Genomic DNA, 15953 nt, shown 5'->3' on the forward strand with positions numbered 1-15953 from the left:
CAGCCTGTTAGTGGCAAGGCTGGAGCTAGGTCTGGGGCTCCCTGTTTCTGTTCTTATGCATCTCCCATGCCTGGCAGTCCTCCTCACCTTAGTATGAATTACTCTCCTCCTGAGAGGACGGCTGGCAGCCTGCTGAGATTCAGTCAGGTTGCACTCCCTGGGACTTTGGCATGGTTGGAGCACTCCCTAGGGAACAGAGGCTGTGTCATTTCCTCCTGCGGCCGGGAGAAGATGGGGTAGGGGCTGGCAAGGCGGCCAGGCCATTACTCAGGCCCAGTTCATCTTCCTGCCCCTAGCTGAGCCAGAGGTTGTGTAGCGGCCAGCCATTGGTTCCTTCCTGACCCCGGCAGGGGGGCGGTTTACCCAGCCTGCTCACCTGTCCCATTGCCAAGACTCCCAGGCGACCACAATGGGCTGCCTCCAGCCAGTCTCCATTCCCTCCTCTGGCTCCCTGTCCCATTCCACCCTCTTTGGGGCCTGGGTACTCCCATTGACTGTAGCCGTGTGAAGAAGCATTTCCTTGAATTCTCTCCCTGTCCTGACCTTCTGCTCTGGCCTCCCTTCCCCTGCCCCACCTCCTTCCTTCAGATCCTCCGTCCAGACAGGCCTGATGGTCAGCAGACCAGGCAACTGCCTACAGGGGTGATCAGGCTCGGAGAAAGGGCTTATCTCTGCCTAAGCACAACTGGAACTCAGGTCTCCTGCTTCCTGATACTATGCTCTCTCCATTCTACTGGTCTCTCATTTCCTAGCAGTCATTTCTACCTTAGTAAGAATGAGTTCTATCAGCTCTTCTCCTGCGAGAAAAAAGGGAGAGAGCATGGCTTGTTCTAGGCAGCTGAGAGGGGAGAGGGCACTGCTGGGGACACGGACCGTGAGGCGGAGAAACAGGCCGTCCTGCAGAGCCTTGTCCAAGTGCTCTGGAGCCTCTCTTGGTGTCCTTCCCTCCAAAGTCTGGGTCTAGAAGGCAGAACGGTTAAGGAATGAGACTCAGCAACCAGACTTAGAATTTTGAAAGTCAGCTCAGCTACTTGCAAGTTGTATGGACTTGGATAGGTCTTTCTGAGCTGCAGGTTCATCTGCCAACTCGGGAGAATGAGAGGGCTGGCCTCTCGAGTTTGGGGCAAGAATTGAGAAGGAGGATGGGTGTAAAGTATGCAGCGCGGCCCCTGGTCAGTGGCAGGGGCTGCATGATGGCCATTGTGGTCCTCATTCTGACAACTGTCCTTGGGGCTTCTTGTCTCCCCTACACTTAGGGAGTTACCTAAGTGTCCTTACCCTGTGTACTTAGGGAGTTACCCAGGTGTCCTTACCCTGGGCAGCTCTTCCTTGTGTCTGCCCTCACCCCTTCCTCTCCCGAAGGCCTGTCTTCAGAACTCCTGATCCACTGTCCAGAATGGGTCTTTCAAGGGCCAGCACCCCGTCCTGAGAAGAGGGGGGCGTCATGGCTGACACAGGCACAGGCCGCAGCTGTGCAAATGGGGGGCTCAGTCGAGATACATATCCCCCCATGGTCCTTGGCCGCCTCCTGCTTCTCCGGCTTTGGGGAGCCCCATCTAGGTCCTGGCTGGCTGGGGCACGGCCAGGGGCACCAGTTCCTGCTCTGGGGGACTTAGGGGCCCCCCTCCCCTGGTGCCCTGAAATGTGGGACTCTGGGGTGCCTGTGGCTAGCCCAGCCCCACTTCTCTCAGCTTTGTGCAGGGTGGCAGAAATCGGCTGGATCGCTGGCAGGGTCTTGCCCAAGCCTCCTGCCGGATTCCTTTTCCGTGGAGTCACCACAGGCTGGGGGCGGGGGGGCCCGGGAGCTCTCTTGGAGGCAGGGCTCTCTCACCCCTTGGCCTTTTCTGCTGCCCTCCTCTTGTCCCAGAACAGCAGCAGTGGGACTGGGCGGAGTTCCAAGCCCAGCTGGGGGTCAGCAGACAGGGTCCTGGCCCGAGGCCTACTCTGCCACCCTTTCCCTCTCTCAGCCTCCCAGGCCTGCTTAGCCCCCAAGGGCCCTTCATGCTCTGACATTTTGAGCATTTTCGAAACCCATGGCCTTTAGAACAAGTCTGGGACAGTATGGAAGCAGAGAAGCAAGGAGAAAAACAGGCAAGTGCGGGGATATTGGGAGGTCTGGATTATTCAAACCCTGAAGCACTTTCTAGGAGCCTCAGGCTGTGGGAACGAGTTAGCCAGAAGGCTTGGTGCTCTCCGGAGTCACACAGAGCCGAGGTGAGCCAGCTCCGCTACTTTCTGGCTCTGTGACCTCAGGCAACTCACTTTACCTCTCCAAGCCTTGGTTTTCTCATTACTACAAAGTGGATAATAATAGTTAATGCTTCATAGCATTGTTGTGTGAATTAAATAAGATAATATGTATAATCAATGTTAGTAGTTGTGTCATAGGAAACACTAGTGGGATGACGACGGATGTGTATCCTGACCATGCCCCATGGGGAGGGGAATTGTGTCTGTGAATCTCTACAGGGCTCTCAGGTTGGAAAGAAAAAGCTTTTCATCTATGTGGCAGTAGATGTTGGGAGTTCACATAAAGAGTGACTTTATAGCAAAGGTGTACGCATTAGTAGAAGGCAGCTCTTTAGGGTAGTGAGCTCCCCGTCAGTGGAGTGTGTAAACAGAGGCTTGTAACTCAGGGGTGTGGTCTTAGGGACACAGGAATTATGAGGGTAGTTAGACCCAGTGGTGGCCATTCCCAAGACCCTGAGGCTCCGTAGTTTGGGGCAGTAATCCCTGCCTCTCCATAATGCTGAAATCCCCTGCAGGTGTGACCTTAAGAGAGTCATATCCCTTCTCAGGATCCTGATCTTAGGGAAGAACCTCCTTTGCCAGAAAAATTTCTGACCCCTTCCAGGGAGTAGAGTATGGTCACCACAGAGCAGCTTCTCCGGGGGTAGCATGCACCCTCTGCCCTGTCCCCCGGGGCTTGATGACAATGAGTACTGCTGGCATTCATGAACTCATTGCAGCCTTGCAACCCTAACGTCAGAGCTTTTATCACTGCTCCTCGTTAAGGAAACTGGCTCTGAGAGGTGTGGGGACTTGCCAAGGTCGCACAAGTAGCAAACGGCGGAGCCCGGATTCGGGCCAGGAGTCCTGGTTTCTCGGCAGAGCAGAGGAGGTGAACACTGCTTGAACCCAGCAACCACTCAGGGCCCTCCTGTGTGGCCTGTGTGCCCCCACTCAAGACCCCACCCCCGGGCGACAGCCTGGCCAAACCCGCAAATCCTTCATCTTTTAGAGATGGGGCAACCCAGGCAGGAGAGGAGTCCTACCAGGAGGGAGCAGGTGTCGGGGTGCACAGGGTAGGCTTTTCTGGACAGGTGGGCACAGGTATGTGTGGGTGGGGAGCCAGATCCTGATGGGAGGAGGGGAGAAGGAGGTAGGGACCAGAGAGTCTCTCTTCTGTGTGGGCCTCCCTGTGACCCTAGTGTGACGCTCTGGGCCTCAGTTTTCTCATCTATGTAATGGGGGTAGTGGTCAAATAGCTCCTCTGTAAGGGCCCTTCCAGCTCTGGGAGCCCATGAATTCTGAACCTCGCTGGCAGGATGCCTAGAAAGACTGTCCCTGGAGACCCATTCAGCATGTCACGGCCAGTGCTAATGAGGGCATGGTAGGAGGGAGGGCAGGGTCAGATTCCTCAAGAACTAATTAGCTTCCCACAGTAAGGAGGGGGAGAGGGAGGATGACAGAGGGAGGAGTTTTCCCAGCCACTGACAGAGCTGTTGACCATGGCCACAGGCTATCTCGTCCATCTGTCCACTGGTCCTTTTGTTCATTCATTGTTCCATAAGCATAAATTGAGCACCAACGGTGTGCCAGCTGGGCACTGGGGATATAGAGAGAAGTGGTTGCCTGCAGTGAGCTTATGGATTAACAGGGGTCTGACCCCAGCCTGATAGCCTGATCACCAACCTCAGGCCCCAGACTCCACAGCCCTAGACTGAGTCCGTCCCCAACCACTGACTCTGCCTGCTGTATATCGCAAAGGGACCTATTGGGACAAATGGGCAACTCGAGCATGGGTTGTGAACCCAGTAAGAACTGGTTTTGAGCCTAGCCTTGCTGCTCTTTGCCATGTGACCATGGGTGAGTTACTTACAAAGCATCGGGACCTCATTTTCTGCTTCTGTAAAACAAGGGCAGGTAACGTTTGTCTTCCAGTGTTCTTGTGTGGACAAAATCAAGTAATGCAGTGTTCTAGTATAGTTGCTGCTGAAATTAGCCAAATACCCTACTCTCATGATATTAAAATATGAGAATTTTAAAACAACTATTTAAATAAAAGAAGAAACTCTGTAAGAAGGAACTGGTCACAGTTGTTACTGATTTGTGGTGGGAGTGCTCAGGGGTGGAGAGACATTTTTTACTGAAGGCTTTTTAGTTTTTTAAATTTTTGAATTTTTAGACCATGTGAATGCATTCCCTACTCTAAAAAGGGAATGTATTACTGTTAGTGTTTGCAAATGATTATACTATGAGTTTGAAAGTGAAAAGGACCCTAAGACAGACACATAGAAAATGTTCTGGGGGTTCATTCATGCATTTGGTAATGCCTACTAAGGGCCCCCTTTATGCCAGGCAGTATTCTAAGGGCAGGGGACCAAATGGGTCAAACAAGGTCATTGCCCTGTTAGAGCTTATATTCTAGGTAAGGTGTCTGATGATAAACAAGGAAACAGTGATTCCAAATGATGGTGAATGCCTTGAAGAAAATAAAGAGATGGGATAGGAGGGGAGAGGACTGATTATAGAGCAAGAATCCTCCAGAGAGGGAACATTCAAGCAAATCCTGTGTGGCAAGAAGAAACCAACATAGAATGCCACCTGGGAAAAGATCATTCCAAGCAGAGAAAAGAGCAAGTGCAAAGGTCCTGGGGCAGGAGCAAACTTAACATTTTCAAGGAATTGAAAGAGCCTAATGAGCAAAGGGTGGTAGGGGATGAGTCAGGGATGGAGTGGGCCTCTACTGCGAGGGTGATGTGTTCTTGCTGAGTCTGATAAAGTGCAGTATCAACAGCCTTCAGGGGGAAGCCAAATGAGGGGCCGGGTCATGCTGAAGGGGTAATCAGGGGAGGTTTTACACAGGTGTTAGTGTTTGAGTTGGGCCATGATTATTGGGGCAGGGATCATCATGAGGAGAGGGGATTCCAGAAAACAGCGAGGAAAGATCAGATTCCAGAGGAAAAGATCATCAGTAGGAGGGACACGGTGGCCATCTGTCTGTCTCTGTACCCCAGTGGCTTGCATTCCCATTTGCTAACTGGACCTCTGTCTCTTTCTGCAGCATTGGGCCTGAGCACTAGCCTCACTGAGAGAGATCTGAAAGAGGCCAAGGCCCGCAGCCAGCAGATCGCAGCCCAGCTCACCACCCCTCCCAGCTCCAACTCCCGCGGCGTCCAGCTCTTCAACAGGCGCCGGCAGAGGGTGAACGAGTTCACCTTGGAGAACCACAGCCGGAGGGGACAGAAGCCCAGCCAGGAGTCCCTCCAAGCGCCCCCTGCCAGCCCCGCAGGCTATGCCTCAGGGCTCAGCTTGAGTCCCACCTCACTGCCTGAACCAGGCCCTCCAAGGAACACCAGCAGCCAGATCCCCGACGTAGGGGTCCCTGTTCATAGCATGGAGGGATGCTCGGAGAAGGCCAATTTGCTGCGGCACCTGGAGAAGGTGGCCAGCGAGGAGGAGGAGGTACCGCTGGTGGTTTATTTGAAGGAGAATGCCGCCCTGCTGACGGCCAATGGGCTGCACCTGTCCCAGAACCGAGAAGCCCAGCAGAGCCCAGCAAGCCCGCCGACGGCGGAGGTCCACAGCCCGGCTGCAGACGTCAACCAGAACCTGTCCTCACTCAGTGGCACCCTCATCACGCCGACCTCGAACAGCAACCACAGCCTGCCGGCTGCAGACATCAATCAGAACCCGCCGGGCCCTGTCACCCCACAGAGCCCACCGCTCTCAAGCAGCCCACAGCCCTCGGAGGCTCAGCTCCCTCCCAATGGCACAGTGTCCGATTCCAAACCCGGTACCCTGTGTTCCGGCGGGCAGCTGCCAGAGCCGGCTGTGGAGGTGAGACCTAGCACGCTCCTGATTGATAAGGTGTCAGTGCCACCTACCACCACCAACACCTTCTCCAGACAAACAACTCCCCTCTCCAGCTCCGGGACCCCGGCCCCAGATTTCATGTCCAGCTCCCTGCTCATCGATTTACGGCCCAGTGCCCCAGCAGCGTCAGCAGAACAAGAGACGTCTGTGTGGGCAGCCACGGCCACTCCCGCCAAGCTCTACAGTGAGGTCCACTTCACGCTGGCCAAGCCCCCATCAGTGGTCAACAGGACCGCCAGACCCTTCGGGATCCAGGGTTCAGGAAGCACCAGCCAGATAGAGCGGAGCCCCATGGTAGAGAGACGACATCTCGGAGAGAAGATCCTGACTCCCCAGCCCCCCAGCATGGCAGACAGGAGCCCTCGGCCACAGAGACACATGATGTCCCATAGCCCCATGGTGGAAAGGAGGTCTGTGTCACAGCGAAGCCCAGCCTTGGAGAGACGCCCTTTGGGGAACTTCACCCCACCCCCAACCTATGCTGAGACCTTGTCCACAGCCCCCCCAGCTTCCCGGGTTAGGTCTCCCCCTTCCTACTCTGCCCTTTACCCCAGCTCTGACCCCAAGCCTTCTCCTCTGAAGGGCCAGGCCGTTCCTGCCAGCAAGACAGGCATATTGGAGGAGTCAATGGCCCGCAGGGGCAGCCGGAAATCCATGTTCACCTTCGTGGAGAAGCCCAAGGTGACTCCGAACCCGGACCTGCTGGATCTTGTGCAGACGGCTGATGAGAAGCGGAGGCAGAGGGACCAGGGGGAGGCAGGCGTGGAGGAGGAGCCCTTTGCACTGGGGGCTGAGGCCTCCAACTTTCAGCAGGAGTCAGCGCCCCGGGACAGAGCCAGCCCTGCGGCGGCCGAGGAGGTCCTCCCGGAGTGGGCCTCGTGCCTCAAGTCCCCGCGCATCCAGGCCAAGCCGAAGCCCAAACCCAACCAGAACCTGTCTGAGGCCTCCGGGAAGGGGGCTGAGCTCTACGCCCGCCGCCAGTCCCGGATGGAGAAGTACGTCATCGAGTCCTCGGGCCACACCGAACTGGCCCGCTGCCCTTCGCCCACCATGTCCCTGCCTTCATCCTGGAAATATTCCACCAATGCTCCTGGCGGCTTCCGAGTGGCATCCCGGAGCCCAGCTCGGACCCCGCCCGCCTCCCTCTACCATGGCTACCTGCCCGAGAATGGGGTCCTGCGCCCCGAGCCCACTAAGCAGCCAGCCTACCAGCTGCGGCCCTCGCTCTTCGTCCTCTCACCCATCAAGGAGCCTGTCAAGGCCTCGCCGAGAGCCGCCTCTCCTGCCAAGCCGAGCTCCCTGGACCTGGTGCCCAGCCTCCCCAAGGGGGCCCTCCCAGTGTCCCCAGCCCTGCCTCGGGCCTCCCGCTCCTCACCGGGCCTCTACAGCTCCCCCGGCCAGGACGGCCTCCAGCCCACAGCCGTGAGCCCGACCTACAGCAGTGATATCTCCCCCGTGTCGCCCTCCAGGGCATGGTCTCCCCGCGCCAAGCAGGCTCCCAGGCCCTCCTTCTCCACCCGGAATGCTGGGATCGAGGCTCAGGTGTGGAAGCCTTCCTTCTGCTTCAAGTAGAGGACCCCACAGGGATACCACTGCCTGGCAGGACCCCCTCTCAGAGGGCTGGATGGAGAGCAGATGTGGCTGAAAGTGGCACTGAGCTGAGGGTCAAGAGTATGGGGCCTCGGGGCTCAAAGGTCGATGCTGCCACCAGCTAGCTTTGTGACTCTGGGCAGGTCGCCTCTGCTCTCTGGGCTGCAGCTGCCGCAAGGGTCATTAGACTCCATGTCTGAGGGACCCGCCGTCCCATACTGGGTCGGGGGGAGGGCAACGAAGAGGGAGCTCCCCTGGCAGGCCGCAGTGAGGCTGGGGGCTCCCTCAGGCCTTTGTGAGCTGTGGGGATGCCAGCGTCTTGCTGGAGAATGGCCTAGAAGGGGACCCTCCTGTGGGCTTCCGGAACAAAGAGCCGGCCAGTGCCTCCGTGCAGCCAGCCAGCCATGGGTCCGCCTCCTCAGCTGCCCCAGCTCCTGGCATCCTTCTGCCTGTCGCTGGCTTCTTACCTGCACTGGCCTGTCTCCTCCACCTCTGCCTTCTGGACGCCGTTTCCTCTCCGCTGCTTCAGAGAGCTCTGTCCTGGCCGCCACGTTTTCTCCTCTCGGGGGTTCTGCTGGATGAGGACTTAGCCTGCCACCGCTGTCTGATGCTTTCCGTCCCGACCCTCTGCTCCCCTGCCTCCCTGTCCTCTCTACACACCTGGCTCTGCGCTGGGGATGAGACCTTGGTCCCGGTGCCACCTGGCTGGCCCTCTGTGTGCTGGGGTGTGCGAGGTCCCAGGGAATCCCCCAGAGAAGGACGTGCAGGTGTGGGCGTGCAGTGAGAGCGGCCCCTGGCAGCGTACTCATTGGCTAGTCGGGCTTCAACCTCAACCGAGATCTGGCCCACTAAAAGCAACTATCTCTGCGTAGTGGTGGGCGCCGCGGAGAGAGGCTGGAGGGGAGGGTCTGGTCCCATCCTAGCCTCCCCTTTGCTGTGTGAGTCCAGCCAAGTCACTTTCCCTTCCTGGGCCTCAGTTTTCTTATTTACCCAGTCTGTGCCCTTCCGGCTGTGACTGTCTGTGAGGATTGAGAGAATAGGCTGGTGCTTTGGGAGAAAGGGCTTGTAAGTGATAAGACAGTCCCCTGGGGAAAAGAGGAGGAGGCAATGGGCTGTTGGCCGTAGAAGGGCTGGAGATGAGAGGTCTGTGAGGGCGTCCCGGGGAGGGTACTGCTGGAGGAAGCCGCTGCAGGAGGCCAGGGAACCAGAAGCCCAGGCTGGGACAGCCTGGAGACAGTAGAAGCATAGGAAGCCAGGGCAGGAGCACAGCCTCGTGGTGGGACCGAGGGGGAGACCTTAAGGTTTTGAGGAAAAGGCTGGGATTTAAGAGATATGGATTCTACCAGATTAATTCCATGTGTATCCTTGAGTCTCAGTTTCCCCATACAGTGAGGATACTGAGTCAGGCAGGGTGAGATCTTCACCACCTCTGACATGTTTGAGGTGAGCCAGCCCTGAAACCAGACTCTGTTGGCGGCGCGGGGTGGGGGGGATGGTGTGAGAATACAGACGAAAGAGGCAGAATTCAGATGGAAGCCTCCCAAGGCTGGGGGCCGAGCACCACCCACTCCCTCTTCCCCGGCCCTATTTCTGGGCTCCCCAGCGGGGCGAAGGGTGGTGGAGGCGGTGCCCGTGCTGGGCCGAGCCTGCAGTTTTCGTGAGCTCTGGGCTCGTCTCCATGGGAACAGGGGGGTGCCTTCCTAGTGAGTTCATTCTGCCTGGAACTGGGGGGCATGCGTGGGGGAGTCGTAAGTGAGCTCAGCTTCTTCATACCAGCCCCCTCCCAGGACAGAGTGAAGCCCCTACCCCAGACCCCTGATCCTTTCTACCCCTGAGGGCCAGCAGTGGAAGAGCCCACCCTCCATCCTGCAGCTCCCGCGGCCAGGCTGGCCAAGCTCTTCCCCTAACTTTGTTTTCTCTCCTGTTCTCAATATACTCAGCCTCAAATCTGTCTTGCTTCTTTCTTTTTTCGGCGCTCCCTGGCTGGTGGTCTGGGCTCTCCCCCCTTCCTCCCTGATTCTGGCCTGGGAAGGGGGAGCTGGACGACTCCATTCCTGTGTGTGAGCATGTGGCGTGTCTCCATGGGCTGTTTGTGACTCTGGTTCTGCTGTGGGTATGGATGTGTGGTGGCTTGGAAGCCAGGGCTGCCCTCTCTCTTCCCTGGGTCAGGACGTAGGGAACCATAATCCTGTGGAAATTCTTTTGTTTTCTCCTTCCTCCAGAGTTTGGCCAAAAAGCTTATAGAGCATGGGGGAAAGCCCACAGCCCCTTACAGCCCAGGTTTGTTTGAATTCTTTGAAAGTGGAATGTAAATGCCTTTAGCCAGAGCATATACTTTCTGGTTCCCTCATGCCCCCTCCCCCCTCTCCGTGTTATCTTAATCTGGCAGTTTCCCATACTCATCACCTCCAAGCTCCTGAACACGGTTTCTGCCCCTGGTGGAGAGGAACAAGCTGGCATCAAGAGTCAGAAGAGGGTTGTAGTCCCCACCTGACTCCTTGTGTCAGGTGGGGACACAAGGGGTTGTCCTTAGACAACCCCTTCTCAACTCTGGGCCTCAGTTTCCCTTCCCTCCAAGGAAAGGGGCTGCAGAAGGCAATCTGGGAGCTAGTTCCATTTGGTCTTTGATAGTTCCTGTCTGACTGCTCTGCCTAAGCTTTCGCCCCACACACATGTCCTGCAGTGGGGCTGGTGCTGGGTTAAGTGGGCGCTGTTTCTGAGTTTTTACCCATGTGCATTTCCAGGGAGTTTTGGCTTATATAAGACATTGAGGGCTTTGTCAGAAAGTGAACAGTCCTGATTTCTCACAGCTTTTCTGTACTGTGCACCCCACCTCCTGCGCTGCACACACAGAGTCAGTACCCAGACATGGCAGTTCCGATGAGGTCAGGCTCTGGCCCACCTCCAAATGATGCGGAACTGCTTACCATTGTCCAATAGTTCACCCCAGGCTTGGGAAGTCAGTTCTGCTGCTTCTTCCTTCCACTGCCTGGCCTAGCCATCCCCTCGTGGCCACCGAAGGCAGAGATAACACTTAGAGATTTCAGACAGGTATAACTCTTCCTGCCCCAGCCTGCCCCTTTTCTAGCTGCAGAGCCCTGGTCCTTGTACCCCCAGACTTGTGGACAGGCTGGGATCAATTACTCTTGGCCGCATTTCCCATAGCTGGGCTGATTGAAAGCTTCCTGGGATGTGTCACAGATAGAGAAGGTTCCAGTGTCTCTGGCTCACACAGACACAGCTTTGGTCCTGGGAATGAAAGGGGTGGATCCTATGCTGAGCTTTTTACCTTTTCAAATTGATGATTGGGGTCTTGGTTGTCCCCAGGAGGTCCCTAAAGGTCCCTCCAGCATTACTATCCCATGAAAAATCTCCTATAGGAACTGCTGTTTAAGGGACCCCATTCTGAGTCAGGTCATCTAGTAGTTGCTGCATTGTAGGGAGAAAACATACTTCACTACTTTCTTTTGATTGAGAGAAATCAGATTCTGATTGGATGAGAGACTGACAGACTTGACTGTGGCTGATTACTGATTGGATGAAAGAATGGATCCATGAATGGTTCTAGATTTTGATTGGGCAGAAGACATTGAAGGGACTGTCTAGGTCTGGACTCGGAGAAATGACTGCTGGTGAATCTGGATTGGATCGAAGGCTGAGTGGACTGGTTTACTGCTGTAATCTGATTGGATTAAGAGTTGGAAGGTTTAGCAGAAACAAGCTGGACATGATTCCCAAGCCCTGCACTTTCAAACCAGTTCTTCAAACTGCTTTAGCATGGTGTGGCCTTTGAGCAGAAGGTAGTCACACAGTCACACACACACATGCACACATCCTCATGGGGCAGAACACACCAGACAGTTATTTACACCTCTGAACTTCATTTTCATCCTTGTAAAATGGGTGTAATAATGCCAGCCACCACATCAGCATGCTGGGAGGATCTAATGGGGGAGAAAGGATGACATGGAAACTTGTAGACTGGAAAGTCCCTAAAGAGGTAGGAAACAGGTGCAGTCGTGTATAGCAGAGTAGTGCTTTATCTCCTCGAAGATGTTCACCAACTCGGCTTCACCGACTCCTCACTCTCTACCCCATGCTGGCAAGAAGTCCAGTCAGGAGAGCGTGCTGCAGCCTAGTGCTCGAGGACCCAACTTCCTTTTTTGTTCCCATCTGTCAGTGGGAACTTCCTCTCTGCTCAAGGCCTACAAGGAAAAATTAGGAGGTGACCATGGCAACATGGCAAGGGGGTTGGGGCAAAGAGGGCCTTTCCCTAAGTCCTTAGTAATAATGGTCAATATTTTCGCTTTAAATTCTTATTTATTTTTAAAGATTTCATTTATGTATTTGAGAGAAAGAGAGCACAAGCAGGGGGAGTGGCAGAGGGACAGGGAGAAGTAGGTTCCCTGCTGAGCAGGGAGACCTGAGGGGTGGGGATGGGGGCTGGATCCCAGGACCCCGGGATCATGACCTGAGCGGAAGACAGATGCTTAACGGAGGGAGCCACCGAGGTGCCCCTCGTTTAAAAATTTTAGAATAGGGCGCCTGGGTGGCTCAGTGGGTTGGGCCGCTGCCTTCGGCTCAGGTCATGATCTCAGGATCCTGGAATCGAGTCCCGCATCGGGATCTCTGCTCAGCAGGGAGCCTGATTCTCTCTCTCTCTCTGCCTGCCTCTCTGTCTACTGTGAGCTCTCTCTGTCAAATAAATAAATAGAATCTTTAAAAAAAAAATTTTTTTAGAATAGATAATACATCCATAGCTTTCAAGAACCTAAACTAATATAAAAAGTAATACATGAAACCTTTATTCCCACTCCTGTGGCTGCATACCTTGCCCTGTTGGCCCCATGTCCTAACAGAGGCCCACTGGTTAGTTTCACGTGTAGCCGTCCAGTGTGTCTTTACGGTAACTAACATCTACTGAGAGCACTGACTCTCCTCCATGGAATCTTTCAAGACATAGCATATTCTTCTACATGAATTATGCCATTTAATCCTCACAACAGCCCCCAAAGTGTAGGTGCTGATATTATACCCCCATTTCACAGAGGAGGAAACTGAAGCCCAGAGGCTTCCAATTGCTTCTGGGGCTGTAACAACCTGCCCGCGTTCAGGCAGAAGGGCCTGTCTCGGAAGTCAACGTTCTTAACCACGCGTCCCCTGCCTCCGGGTTAAGCGCAGGAGCAGGTGCTGACAGCTGCGGCACCCCGCGTTTTACTGCAGGCACTTCTTTCCTGGCTTGGGTCGCTGCCCTCCTGACTCTACAGTAACAAAGTAGACGCAGTCGCTCCCGAATCCCGGGTCTGGAGGAGCCCAGCACTAACGCCTGCTCCGCCCTCTGCTCTCTCCCCAGGACCGCCGGGAGAGCCTGCCCACCTCCCCGCCCTGGACGCCGGGCGCCTCCCGGCCCCCCAGCAGCCTGGACGGCTGGGTGAGCCCGGGGCCGTGGGAACCCGGCCGGGGGAGCAGCATGAGCAGCCCCCCGCCGCTCCCGCCGCCGCCGCCCATGTCGCCCTCGTGGAGCGAGCGCTCGGTATCCCCGCTGCGACCCGAGGCAGAGGCGCGGCCTCCCAGCCGCCAGCTGCAGGCCCTCCTGGCGCGAAACATCATCAACGCCGCCCGGCGCAAGAGCGCCTCCCCGCGGCCGGCGGGCGCCGAGACCCTGCGGCCCTTCTCGCCGCCCGGGGCGCAGGCGCAGCCACCGCGGCCGCCGCCGCCGCCACCGCCGCGCCTGCGCTCGCCGCAGCCCACCCGGACCGGCCCCACCGTCGCCGCCGTCCCCGGGGCCACGTTCTCCCCAATCCCGCGGAGCCCGCTGCCCGCCGGGCCCTCGCCCTGCGCCAGCCCCCGGAGCCCGCTGCCCGCGACGCCCCGGCCTTTCCCCGACCGCCGCTCGCCCACGGACTCCGACCTGTCCCTCGACTCCGAGGACTCCGGGGCTAAGTCGCCCGGCATCCTTGGCTACAACATCTGTCCTCGCGGGTGGAACGGCAGCCTGAGGCTCAAGCGTGGCAGCCTCCCCACCGAGGCCTCCTGCACCACCTAAAGCCTCCTCCGCTCTGGTTCCATCCGCACCCCGGGAGGGCTGGGCCAAAAGAAGAGTTGTGGGCCTTGGTAGATTCCAGCATCCCCTGCGAGGGGCGGGTTGGCGGGGCGGGGGGTGTAGGGGGAGGATGGAGGGTAAGGTCTGGCCGCTTTGGACGAGGGGTCAGGGAAGGAGTGCTCCGAGCTTGGGGCTGGGGTAGTGATCCAAACTTGGGTGTAGCCCTTATTCTGTCATTCAGGCATTGTGTGACCCTGAGTAAGACCTCTCCTCTGTCCGACCCTCAGCTTTCCTATCTGTTTAATGGGACTTTGGCCAAAACCATCTGCACAGGTCTAAATTCCCCCTCCCCTCCCATCAATACACATACAGACACGCACACACACCTGCCTCTAAAGAGTCAGGGTGTGGTATATATGGACCCCTAGACTCGCTGCAGTTCAGGGTTCCATACTCCTCCCTCCCTTCCTGGCTCTGCTGTCTGGAGTCTGGCAAATGAGGGGTGCTCACAGGATCCTAAGCCTAAGTTCCCTATCCAGGCCCTGGCTTGACCATCCGCCTGCCTGGCACCAAGTCCCAGGCAGGAGCAGCTGTTTTCCACCCGTTCCCAGACAAGCTCTATTTTTACCATGATGACCTTTAGAGAGGGCTTCCAGGCCAGCTCAAGGTGCCCTGGTGGCCCCTTGGGAGATAAGAGGTGGAAAGATTCCTCTTCCCAGATCCTTCTCGTGCTTTTTCAGCCCCCAGCTCAGACTGTTGGGGCCTCTTATGTGCCGCCAGAGGGGGAGAGCAGGAAGGTAATGGCTGACATCCCCGGCCCCAGGACTTGGGCCTCCAGGAATGCTATAGGTGCCTCCAACCTACCTATCTCTCCTGGTCCCTTTCATGGCAGGTTCCAGGCTCTACGCTGAGCTGGGGAGAGAAGAGTTGATAGGGAGCTATCTGCTCTCCTATGACTTTAACCGGTGGCCCTGAGTATGAGGTTGCCCACTTGGAAAGGGGGAGGCAAGAGTTCCTTCTTATGGGAGATATTCAAGCAGGAGCCAGGATGCATAGAGGAGATTCTAGTAGGAAATGGATTGGCTCAGATGACCTCTGAGGGTTCTTCCAGTCCTGAAATGTATTGCATGATGTTAGGGAGGGAGGCAGATGGTGGTGGAGGATTGGTTGGGCAGAAGGGCATGGGTGGGTGAGTGAGGGGTTAGACTAGGGTCTGCCTGTGTTTTTTGTTCCTTAGGAAATACCCCATGCTCAAGTTAGGCTCCGGTATCCATACCATGCCCAGATGGCTGGACACTGTTCTGCCCCATCTCTTTCCTGTTACACTCTGGCCTAGCTTGTGCCTCGGGCCCAGCGACCCTGAGGAGCCTGGCTGCAGACTGGTCTGTCCGTTAGACCTGTGTGGTTCTCGTTCCAGTCCCCAGGAGGGACATGGGAGGAATGCGGCTAAATTCTATAGTTTCCAGAGTTGGCTGGTGGTGCCCTCTAGAGGTTCAGAATATCAGCTTCAGGGTACTAAGTGCAGAGGAGGGTGGGGGTGGGCCACTGGACTTGGCTGAGGATCAAAGAGATGTGGGAGAAAGGATACCAGGATGTTGCTAACAGTGAGGGACCAAGTGAGATTTGGGTATAGGGGTAGACTTACCCACCTATCAGGTGATGCTAGACCTGGAGCTCCTATGTAAGACTAGGGAAAGTTGGCTTCAGGGTGGGAGAAAGTTGGGTGGGGGTTCTTTAGAATTAAGGAGTGATCCCAGAGGGTGCCTAGGGCCTAAGGCTTGGGAACACAGGCCCTGACAGTGGGAAGATAAGAGAGTGTTCCCGCTTGGTTGATGATGAGTGACCATATTGAAGTCCCCATCTGCTTCAGGGTTCCTAGTAGCACGGGAGACTGGGACTAAGGGCCGCTTTAACAGAAGAGACCCTATCAGGCCACTGGTTAATAGAGGGGCATAGAAAATCCACTTCTGCCTGCATTTCCCTAAAGAGCCAGCAGGAGGCAGCCCTGGAAAGCTGCAGTTCTGCCTGGCTGGTTTCCCTGTCATTGCCTCCCCCCCCACCCCCCACCCCCATCCTCCCCTCTAGCCCACTAGAGACTGCCTGTGTTCTGTCTCTTGCCTCCTGTAGAATTCATCTCTGGCCCTCAATAAATGCTTCCTGCATCTTTCCACCTCTTGTGTCATTTTCAGCTGCGTCTAAAGCCCCTCCTCCTCCCCATGGG

General features: G+C 56.3%; 1 protein-coding gene across 2 annotated transcripts in view; it reads left to right on the forward strand.

The window, feature by feature from the left end:
* SYNPO (synaptopodin) overlaps positions 1 to 15900 on the forward strand; it is a 37197-nt gene extending 21297 nt beyond the window's left edge. For both annotated transcript variants that reach the window (XM_059174049.1, XM_059174050.1), the window contains exons 2-3: positions 5288 to 7641; positions 13043 to 15900. In XM_059174049.1, coding sequence (XP_059030032.1) covers positions 5288 to 7641; positions 13043 to 13735 — 3047 coding nt within the window. In that variant the 3' untranslated portion in view covers positions 13736 to 15900. The remainder of the gene's footprint in view (positions 1 to 5287; positions 7642 to 13042) is intronic.
* Positions 15901 to 15953: the final 53 nt, after the last annotated feature.

The sequence above is a fragment of the Mustela lutreola genome, chromosome 5, assembly GCF_030435805.1.
Source record: "Mustela lutreola isolate mMusLut2 chromosome 5, mMusLut2.pri, whole genome shotgun sequence".
In the NCBI taxonomy this organism is placed as follows: Eukaryota; Metazoa; Chordata; class Mammalia; order Carnivora; family Mustelidae; genus Mustela; species Mustela lutreola.